At 57.4% G+C, this 9,850-nt stretch overlaps 2 protein-coding genes across 2 annotated transcripts; one reads left to right on the top strand and one right to left on the bottom strand.

Moving 5' to 3' along the window:
* Positions 1-2,853: 2,853 nt before the first annotated feature.
* Positions 2,854-3,867, bottom strand: CLPS (colipase). Its single transcript, XM_065649704.1, has 3 exons — positions 3,772-3,867; positions 3,063-3,185; positions 2,854-2,982 (listed from the first exon to the last, which is right to left on the bottom strand). The coding sequence occupies exons 1-3, from the start codon at positions 3,865-3,867 to the stop codon at positions 2,854-2,856; spliced, it is 348 nt and encodes a 115-aa protein (XP_065505776.1).
* Positions 3,868-5,640: 1,773 nt separating this feature from the next.
* Positions 5,641-9,813, top strand: LHFPL5 (LHFPL tetraspan subfamily member 5). The gene is made up of 4 exons (XM_065649531.1): positions 5,641-6,163; positions 8,577-8,813; positions 9,126-9,158; positions 9,433-9,813. Exons 1-3 carry the CDS (start codon positions 5,752-5,754, stop codon positions 9,140-9,142), a joined length of 666 nt encoding a protein of 221 aa, XP_065505603.1. The 5' UTR covers positions 5,641-5,751; the 3' UTR covers positions 9,143-9,158; positions 9,433-9,813.
* Positions 9,814-9,850: the final 37 nt, after the last annotated feature.

The following is a 9,850-nucleotide window of genomic DNA, read 5'->3' as shown; positions in this document are numbered from 1 at the left end:
TTGAAGGACAGCTTCTCTCCAGCTCCATCCCTAAACTGTCTCCCCAGGATGGTGCAAAATCAGCCCAGACTTAGGAAAATCCATTGGGGTGTCTCAGAATCAGGCCTCTGCATCTCTGGGGGCTGCAGCTGGGGGCACAGCAGGGAGTCTGCACTCCATTGTGCCCCATGGCTTGGAGCTGCCATGGGGATTTCACGGCTATGAGGGCAGGTTGAGGTGTCCCCACATCAGCATGGGTGTTGGGGACAGATTGGGGCATCTCCCCAGGGATTTGGGGTTCTGTAAGCCACCAGTGCTGGCTGGGGTGTCCCACACCCTGCAGGGATGTGCTCCATCCCCACAGCTCCTGCCCTGCAAACACAGAGGCCACCTCCAGCCAAGAGCCACCCTGGCCGAGGGACACCCCAAGAGAGGCCACTGCTTTGCCATGCCCTGGTCAAAACCCGGGGGGAAAAGGTAATCCCAAGAGGGAGGAAAATAAAATCCATCTCCAGAAGCAAGCAGGTAGCCCCAGATACCTCTGGGCACCCCCAAACAGCCCCATGCACTCCCAGACGCCTCTGGGCAGCCCCTCGGGCATGTTCACGCAGCACAAGCCTCCCACAAAGCACATACACCCCCAGCACCCTCCAACCCCAACCCCATGAGACCCCCCCGACCCTGCCACAGGATCAGGCCCCTGCACAACACCAGTCTGCAGCAAACAGGGGGGGAAATCAGGCCGTGCCTGGGGTCAAACCAGGAGGTTCAACCACATCTTTTTATAAATAAAAAAGACATTAATAATAAGTAGAGGAAAAGGCAATGTTTTGCAAAAAAAAAAAAAAAAAAGGGTTAAAGCAACGCAGAGGAGAAGAGGTGAAGGCCGAGGGCTGGCGGAAAGCGGGGGGGGGGAAGAGAGAGGGAGGAGGGAGGTTGGAGAGAGGGAGGGAGGCTGTGCGAGAACATCCTGTACCCTCCTGGTAAAAACAGCCCAGGCGAGGGGAGGGGGGGGAGGCGGGGATGGGGGGAGGGAAAACTTTCCAGGGCACCCCCCACAGTGCAAGGGGGAGGACACTGGGGACAGGGATGGGCGTGTGAAGTGGGGTGCAGCCCTGGTGACGGGGTGAGACTCGGGGGCTGCCCCCCCCGTGATGCCCCTTCAGCCTAGTTCTCCTCCTCATTGCTTTTTAGCCAAGGGGGGAACCCTGTGCAAAGCAGGGTGGGACGAAGGGGCACCCCAGTATTTTCACCCTTTCATCTACCAGGGTGAAGAAAGATCCTCAGCTGGGGGGTGCATCCCTCCGAGGAGCTGGGGGAGACATGGGGGGATGCACCCCCCACCAGGGATCTTACTGCAGTAAAATCTGTCTGCACAAGGATGCCCAGTTCACTACTCTCCCCCCAGCCCGGGGTGCCCCCACCCTGGTGTAGAGCCCCCCCATCCCCGGGGCTGGCAGCACCCCACACACACTGGGGGCCCCTTCCTGTGTTTGTTAAGACGCCATGAGTCAGGCGTCTGGTTTTCGGTTTAAGCCAATATTTACCAGCTGAGAGCTGCCAAAATAAAGCCACCACTTCACCAGTAAATATAGGGCTAAGATGGGGGGCCCCTGTTCATGTGTGCCCTCCCCTGACCAGCACAGCCACCCCCTTCCCATGTCCCTGGTGTCCCCATCCTCCTCTTGCCAACACAGGGACACCCCAAAAATGGGGACACAACAAAATCCCCATCATATACAGCAGGAGTTGCCCCCACCCCAAGTTCCCCCTACAGGGAGGGGGTGACCCCCAGAGCAGGGTTCAAGGGGTCTCAGGGCTGTGGGGCTGGGTGCCTTTCAGGCCTGTCCCCCCGCGGCTGAGCTGTCCCTGGGCTGGGGGGTCCCTGCTGGGCTGGGGGGGTCCCAAGCTGTGGGCTCGCTGTGACTGCCCTCTGCTGGCTCCAGAGCCGGGGCACTGGCCGCATCCTGCCCCTGCCAAGGATGCAAAGCCCCAGGCAAGGCTGGCCCTGGGCAGCCAAGGCTCCCAGTGTCCCCAGTTTGTGTCCTCGGTGGTACCAGCCTCTCTGGGGTGCTCCTCACTGGTGTGGAACAGTGTGTCAGGCTGAAGACCCCATGCAGATGGCGAGGCCAGGGTCTCCTCCTCATGTCTGCTGCCCCATATCCCCTCGCTCTGCCTGGGGCTGCCTGCCTGCGGCAGGAGGGGTCTGCTGTCCCCGTTCCCATCCCCATCTCCCCTTTCCTCCAGGCCTCATCCTGCACCCAGGAAGACATTGACCTGGTGGCCTCCTGCCACAACCACCACGACAACAAGACTCTCAAGGATTTCTCCACCCACCACAAGTTTAGAAACAAAAATCCAGGTCAGCACTTTCCCCTTTTGCAGCTCTGCCGAGCCCGGCATGCAGGAGCCAGCAGGTCCCTGGACCATCCCCAACCCTGTCCTCACACTGCCCCTATGTCCTTCCCTATGGTGGGGACCCCTCTGGCCATGCCACCCTCCCAGCCGCGTCCCCAGTGTTGATGCAGAACCTCAAGCCGCTTGTCACCCTTGTCCTGAAAAGAAAGTTTCCTGCAGGACATCCTCATCTGCCCACTATGGCCCCCAACTGCTGGCCTGGCCCAGGTTATTATACAATTGCATACGATATGCACGCACATATAGGTAAGGCCATCATGTCTCTGCCGTTTTTGCTGGGATCTTCTGACCCTGCTGCTCCCGTCCCAGGCCAGAGGGGATGTGTGGAGTGAAGACACCACTTTGCAGCTCGGCAGATGCTCTTTACTCAACGCCCCCACAGCCAGGGCAGCACAGGCAGATCCGGGCATCCCTGAGGAGGGGGAAAGGCAGGGCAGCACCAGGGGGTCTCCTCCTTCACCGTGACTCATTGGGATCCACGCAGAGGCCGAAGTCACTGTTGGTGATAGAGCCTATGATGGTCCTATCAACGTCGCAGGTCAAGCCGGCCTCGCAAGGACACTGGTAGTAGACTCCATAGAGGCTCTGCAGGGAACCAAGGCACAGTGTAGCGCAAGGGACATGCCCCTGTCCCCAGCCACCCCTGGGAGCAGGGGAGAACGTACCTTTGGGGAGCACTCCTGGGACTCTGCTGCCTTCGGTGCACAACGGGCCAGGCTCAGGCCATTCTGCCGGTGGCAGCAGCCACTCTTGCACTGGGCACTCTGCAGGCACAGCTCCCCAGTGCTCTGCACCGCAAAGCGAGGCGTGAGCACCAGGTCCCTCTCTGTCCCCCCTTAATCCTCCCAGCCACGGGCCTGGTGGGTTTGGGTGGGTGTCAGACACTGTCTCTGCCTTTCAGGTGGGGCTCAGAAACACTGCCAGCACGCCCGAGCCTCCCACCCTGCAGGATTTCCTCGGTCTGGCCCAAAATACCACCTGCTGAAGTGCTGCTTTCTGCCTGGCTCACAGGAATAGGGCTGAGGCACTGCAGGGAGAGCATCCCCCCATTCCCCACAAGCTCGCCAAGGAGGGGGTCCTGGGTGGCACAGGCAGCTGTGAGCTTCAGTCACATCCACTTTCAGGCTTCCCTGTTCCTTTATACAGCTGCTTTCCCAGGCTCCGAGATCCCTCACAACCCTAGAAAACCCAGCATACCATTCCCACCTGCCTCAGCTTCCCCAGCTGCAATAAATTTTGTTCTCAGTGGCTGCAGCTGCTGCCGGAGACCAAAGCAGCACGGATCACTCCAATGCCTCACTGTGCCACATGCCCCATTGTAGCACTTGGGGTATCCCCCAGCTGTGGCAAGGATGGGGTTAGTGTCCCTCTTACCAAGTTGAAGATGAGCCCTCGCTGGTGTGGCACAGGCAGTGCTGGAGCCAGGAGCAGCAGGACCAGGAGCAGGCAGAGGGCCATCACCTTGGCCATGGTGGGCTTGATCGTGTCTCTGCCGCAGGGCCAGCGAATGCTTTATAGCAGGCGTCTCCATCAGCTGATGTGGCTGCTCCTATCACACCCCAACTCGTGGCATTAGGGCAGCGCCACGACACCCTGCCCAGGGCAGGAAAACAGCGATGCCCACATGGCCAGATGGTGCCACAATGGGCACGTCTCGCCCGGTCCTCAGGTGGCTGTCCTGCAACAGAGATGCCAGCTTGCCCGTTGGCATCTCCTTTGAAGTGAACATGAAGTAATGGTTCTGCTGCGCTTCCCCCGGGGAGGAATTCCAGCCCTCTCTCCTCTCCCTCACGCAGGCTGCAGGGAGCCATGGAGCTGGGGTTCTCTGAGACGCCCTCCTTGCTGGGCGCTGCTGGTGGGCTCATGGGCAAAGCAAGATCCGGTGCTGTGGCAGGAGCTCTGCTTTGCGGGAAAGTGCTCACCCCTAGATCTTCCATCACTTGAACATTATGATCACAGATACCAATAAACCTGCTCCAGAAAGCCCAAAGTGTGGCAGGAGTGAACCCATTCCCCCTGCCAGTGTCCTGCTGGCCTTGCTCGGTGCTCCAGAGCCCACTGAGATGTCCAGCCCATGGACCATCACTGCACCCTACCCTGCCAGGTATTTGTTCTCAGTGTTTCAGTGCTTGGGGGATGCAGCCGATGAAAGGAAAACAGCCCTGGGAACAGCACAGCTTTTCGCACTCGCATTGGCCCAGCTGCTCTTGGCAATGGTTAACACGCGGGCAGCCCTGACCTTCGGTGGCCGCAGAGGTGACACTGAGGCTGGCGCTGGCTGTGGGTTGGCTGTCATGCTGGGACATGGCATCTGGACCCCACAGCAGAAGATGAGCCTCTGCGGTGTCTCAGGATGCAGGGCAGATATGGCTCCTGGAGAAAGGTCCCAAGTGCCCACAGCCTGTCAGGGCAGGCTCTGGGGCTGACCACACTCCTCTGGCAGCAGGACACAGGGGCCAGAGACCTGGCTCCGCCCCAGGCTGACACGCCGGGGTGTCCTGGCAGCAGGATGAGCAGTTTCCCTTTCAGCAGTGGGGATAGTCCTGTCCCCCCACCCGTGTGCAGCCCCAGACAGCCCTTGAGCTGACAGGGGGGTCCAGGGTCCCACAGCCCCCCACTACAATAACGCAGCACCCCATGCACCCCCCTCCAGTGGGGAAGACCCTGGTGACACCAGGTGGGAGGGCAGAGGGGAGCAGCTGAGAGACGCAGCATTTGGGACACATCCTGGAGCACACAACACAGGCCAGGTGGATCCTGGGAGTCATGGCACAGCCCTCGGCACATCCTGGGGCACGCGCTGCGGGGCAAGACCCATCCTGGCGCACATGCGCTTCCCGACACACATCCTGGCGGCGCATGGCACATCCCAGAGCACACAGTGATGCACGAACTGCATGCCAGGGTGGATCCTAGGGCACACGATGGAGGAACAGGGCACATCCCGAGGGAGCATCCCAGGGGTACGGGGCACACCCTAAGGGCACGTCCCGGGGGTACGGGGGTCATCCCAGGGGCATATCCCAGGGACACAGGGCACACCCTAGGGGTGCATCTCGGGGGTGCACGGCACATCCTGGGAACACACAACTCATCCCGGGGTCGCATCCCGAGCCGCGCCGCTCGGCTCCTCTCGGGTTCTCCCCGGCTCGTGGGAGGGGAGGTGGGGCGCGCCACCGCCCCCCGGGGCGGTCCAGCCGCAGCGCCCGCCGCCGCCGGAGCCTCCTGCCGCCGCCGGAGCCTCCTGCCGCCGCCGGAGCCTCCTGCCGCCGCCGGAGCCTCCTGCCGCCGCTCTCCGGCGGGCGGGGCAGCGCCGGGCACCCGGGGAGCAGAGCCGGTGCCGGTGCCCCTGCCATGCCCCAGCTGCTGCCGGCGCAGGAGGCGGCACGGATCTACCACACCAACTACGTGAGGAACGCGCGGGCCATGGGGGTGCTCTGGGCCCTCTTCACTCTCTGCTTCTCCATCCTAATGGTGGTGACCTTCATCCAGCCATACTGGATCGGCGACAGCATCGACACGCCTCAGGCCGGCTACTTCGGCCTTTTCTCCTACTGCATCGGAAACGCGCTCACCGGGGAGCTCATCTGCAAGGGCAGCCCCCTTGACTTTGGCACCATCCCCTCCAGTGCCTTCAAAACTGCCATGTTCTTCATAGGCATCTCCACCTTCCTCATCATTGGCTCTATCCTCTGCTTCAGCCTCTTCTTCTTCTGCAATGCAGCCACTGTCTATAAAGTCTGTGCCTGGATGCAGCTGGCAGCAGGTGAGCGAGGCTGGGGATGATGCATGGGGGGCTGGGGGCTGCCGATGGTCCAGCCAGAACTGCTTTTCCTTCTCTGTCCCCACCTTGACCCTGCCATGATGGGGAGCTGGCCAGGAAAGGGACACCAGCATAACTTCCATGCTCCATGTACTCCCCCTTACTGGTTACAAGTGGGGAATTTGCATAAGTAAAGCAGCTGAGACCCAGCAGACTCATTGCATGTAGGCGATGCTCCCCTCCATGTGCTGCTGCTGCAAAACCACGTGGCACCAACAGCCCGGCCATGCCCATCCCTGCTTACCTAGGGCAGCTTTGCCCTGGCTGTCACCCGACGCCATCGCTCCTGCTCAGCCCCACGGTGCAGCGGGGTCGTGTCTTCAAGAGCATCAATCCCAGAGCACCAAAGGCTGCAGGGCCAGGGCACAGGGCTCCCCGGTGTGTTATGGCTCCTGCAGGAATTAAGCAGGGAGACGGTGACAACATTTGCTGGGTTATTTTGTACCTACAATACCCTCTGCAGCAACTGTTAAATCCCTGAGCTTGGGGGAAGACGTACCGTGGGAGGGGGAAGCGGGAGGAGGGGACTGACTGTAGGACTTCGTGCTATCTCCACCACTTCCCTACTATCCTCACATCCCTCTGTTCATCCCTGTAGATCACCAGCCTTCCCCATCCCTCCCCCAATGCAGCCAGACACCCAAGACACCCGGTAACCCAGCTCCTGCCTTTGCAGCCCCAGCTGAAACCCAACCCAGCCCTTTGCTGCTCCTGAATCATTCATGCTAGACCAGCCACAGCCCCACCAGCCCCAGGAGCCCCCGTGGCAGCAACACCCTGGCTGACACCCTGTGGGAGGATGGCATAGGGGTCGCACCAGTTCCCAGCTAAAGCACTGAGCTCAAGCAAAGATTTAGATAAGAGGCTTGTGGCAGCTCAGCCTCCTGGGGAGCCAGAGCAGCAAAAGGCTTTGCTATTGTATTTGAAGGCTTTATGTACATTTTTGCACTGGATGGGGAGAGAAACACAGCGCAGGCAGCTCTAGCCAGGTGGACAAGCCCAAATCGTCCTGACAGCCCAGTTTCCTGGCATTCACTCAGGCTCTTGGGAGCTTTTGAGCTGCCACCGGGCAATGCAGGTACTGCTGCTTTCCTGGGAGTTATTTCAAAAAGGGAGCAGGTGACAGGAGGATCCATTTTCTGGCCTTTGCTCTGTGCCAGGGTGCATTTTCACAGCAGAAGAGATTTATTACCAGCTTACTCCATTTTCCTGTGCTCTTCCTCTCTGTTAGCTACAGGGAAGAGTAATTAAATACAGGCAAAACCAGCTGCTTGTTAATGAAGAGAAATGCTCTCTGCAGCCTGGGAGGGCCTCAGACCTGAGCAAAACCACATAAAAGTGCTGTTACTTCCATGCTTTGCACCAAGATGACAGTGGAGAACATGAAGAGCCTCCATTAATCACATCCCAAAGCCTTACAGATGAGCTTGGCTCTTCTCCATCCTGCGCCTGGTCACTCCTCTTGTCCAGCAAATAGAACAATTTGTCTGTGTGGGGAAACAAAAGAAGAACACCTCTGAGATGTTGGGTCATGAGCTGCTTGGCAGAAGACGACACTTCAGCAGCTTGTGCTGGGTTTGTTGCACAGGCGACATGCCGAGGCCCTTGCGGCCGGGCTGGCGCAGCCGCTGACATCGTGTGTGCACCGGGGCCAGGCACTGAGAACAGCTGCAGGAGGAGCTGGTGGCTCATGGCTGGGTTGGAACCAGCGCAGCTGAACAAGCAGAATTAATCTGCCTTGCAAAGCTGCTGCTGACAGCAGCTCTACCTTAGCAAACCGTAAGCCAAAAATCCAGCTAAACTCAGGGCACTATCAAGGTTCTCTGCCTTGCACAGACTAAACCCATCCCAGTTTTGTTTGGAGAAAATATTTCTTTGGAGTGACATGGCCAGGGATGTGTGCAGAGGCAGGAGAGATGTTGCCTGGGCAACACAGTGGTGGGAGCTGCCTGTGCTTTATGGGGAGCGGCGTGTGGGATCCTGCTCCTCCCCAGCTGCAGCAGCGTGAATGCAGCAGAGCCCATGTGTGAGAGGCAATTGCAGGGCGTAGGGAGAGTTTAAGCCTAGTTAGCCAGTCTGTAGTATTTTATCTGTTTGTAACATTGTGTTTGTGGATGGACACAACTGTGCTGTGCTCCTCTGCATCCAGTATCAGCTCAGCAGGTAGCTTGCAGCCACTGTACTCATAGGAATCATTTTGGTTGGAAGAGACCCTCAAGAACGTTGAGTGCAACCATTAACCCACCCCTGGCACTAACCTGTGTCCCTGAGAACCTCATATCTGCATCTGTTCAACCCCTCCAGGGATGGTGACTCCACCACTGCCCTGGGCAGTAACACCGCCCTCTCTCCACAGCTACCGGACTGATGATCGGTTGCCTGATCTACCCTGACGGCTGGGACTCCAGCGAGGTGAAGCGCATGTGTGGGGACAAGACAGACAAATACACACTGGGTGCCTGCACCGTGCGCTGGGCCTACATCCTCTGCATCATCGGCATCCTCGACGCTCTCATACTCTCCTTCCTGGCCTTTGTGTTGGGGAACCGGCAGGACAACCTCCTCCCAGCTGATTTTAAAGTGGAAAATAAAGGTAAAGGGAAGTAAAGCTGAGCTCCGAGCCCCCATCCTCCTGCAGAGCATTGCCATCCCACAGCTGATTGCTGCTGTTTGGGACGTGCTGCTTCACAGGGACGCTGAAGGAACCAGCGGTAGGTAGGAGACTGAAGCAGCACAAAGCAGGAGCCCAAACTGAGCCAGGCAACATTTTGCACACCTAGGGCTTTCTCCCCATCTCATTTTAAAATGTTTTACCCCTTTTTGAAAACAAACCTGGAAAACACAGCTGCACCTTCAGTTTTATACCATACCCCATTAACACTCAAATTATCTTTTTGTGTTACAGAAGAGGGCAATGACTGACAGAGCTGATCACCATGTAAGTGATATCCCCAGTGATTTTTAGCATTTATTCCCAGCACACAGAATGCTGCTGTTGTATTTTAATTACTAAAGGATTGACAACCATATTGATTTTGGTGCTATAGCCACATAGGTTTTAGTTGTGGTTAAAGGGGAAATAGTCTTTCCTTTGCCTCCTGAAACCAGGAAAACCTAAATCCTTGCCAAGTGACAATAACAACAACAAAAAAAGTTCAAAGTTGAAGTCACACTCCCCTTGGCAACAGCTGACCAATTCTTTCTCTTCCCAGGGACACCTAGAAGCTGCTTTTCCATCAGCCCTTTTCTTTAAAGTGACTTTTCCAGGAACTTAAAACTTGCCAACTTCTGTGGATTTTCTACAACTGCTCTTTTCACCTAAGAGGCTGCTACCAGCTCACAGCTCTCATGGAGTTGAAGTGATGGGAAGAGCCCAAACTGGACACAAGTGTGCGTTGTTGTTTTGGTGGTTGTTTTTTTTTTTTTTTTCTTTTTGTGCTGTTGTTGTTTGTTTTTGGTTTTGTTCTTTTGGGGTTTTTTTGAGTCCGTCAGCAAACCTGGAGAAAAGGAGAAGAATGACAAGTTATTTCTTCCTGGGGTTTGTACACCTTCTTTCAAGGAAATTACTTCTGAATAAAAATACATGGTTTGGATTTTGTGCTAGTCTCCTTGGGGCCATCCCAGGTTGTA

The sequence above is a fragment of the Caloenas nicobarica genome, chromosome 21, assembly GCF_036013445.1.
Source record: "Caloenas nicobarica isolate bCalNic1 chromosome 21, bCalNic1.hap1, whole genome shotgun sequence".
NCBI lineage: Eukaryota > Metazoa > Chordata > Aves > Columbiformes > Columbidae > Caloenas > Caloenas nicobarica.
Note: the sequence above shows the minus strand (reverse complement) of the source record. Positions and strands in the feature narration are given on the sequence as shown.

What these genes read in the sequence shown, in the direction of transcription:
- CLPS (XM_065649704.1), bottom strand. Translation starts at nt 3,867, where the DNA reads ATGGCCAAGGTGATGGCCCTCTGCCTGCTCCTGGTCCTGCTGCTCCTG. An exon ending in GAGGGCTCATCTTCAACTTG is followed by an intron (nt 3,186 to 3,771) that starts GTAAGAGGGACA and finishes TTTGCGGTGCAG; the next exon opens with AGCACTGGGGAGCTGTGCCT. An exon ending in CCCAGGAGTGCTCCCCAAAG is followed by an intron (nt 2,983 to 3,062) that starts GTACGTTCTCCC and finishes GGTTCCCTGCAG; the next exon opens with AGCCTCTATGGAGTCTACTA.
- LHFPL5 (XM_065649531.1), top strand. Translation starts at nt 5,752, where the DNA reads ATGCCCCAGCTGCTGCCGGCGCAGGAGGCGGCACGGATCTACCACACC. An exon ending in CTGGATGCAGCTGGCAGCAG is followed by an intron (nt 6,164 to 8,576) that starts GTGAGCGAGGCT and finishes CTCTCTCCACAG; the next exon opens with CTACCGGACTGATGATCGGT.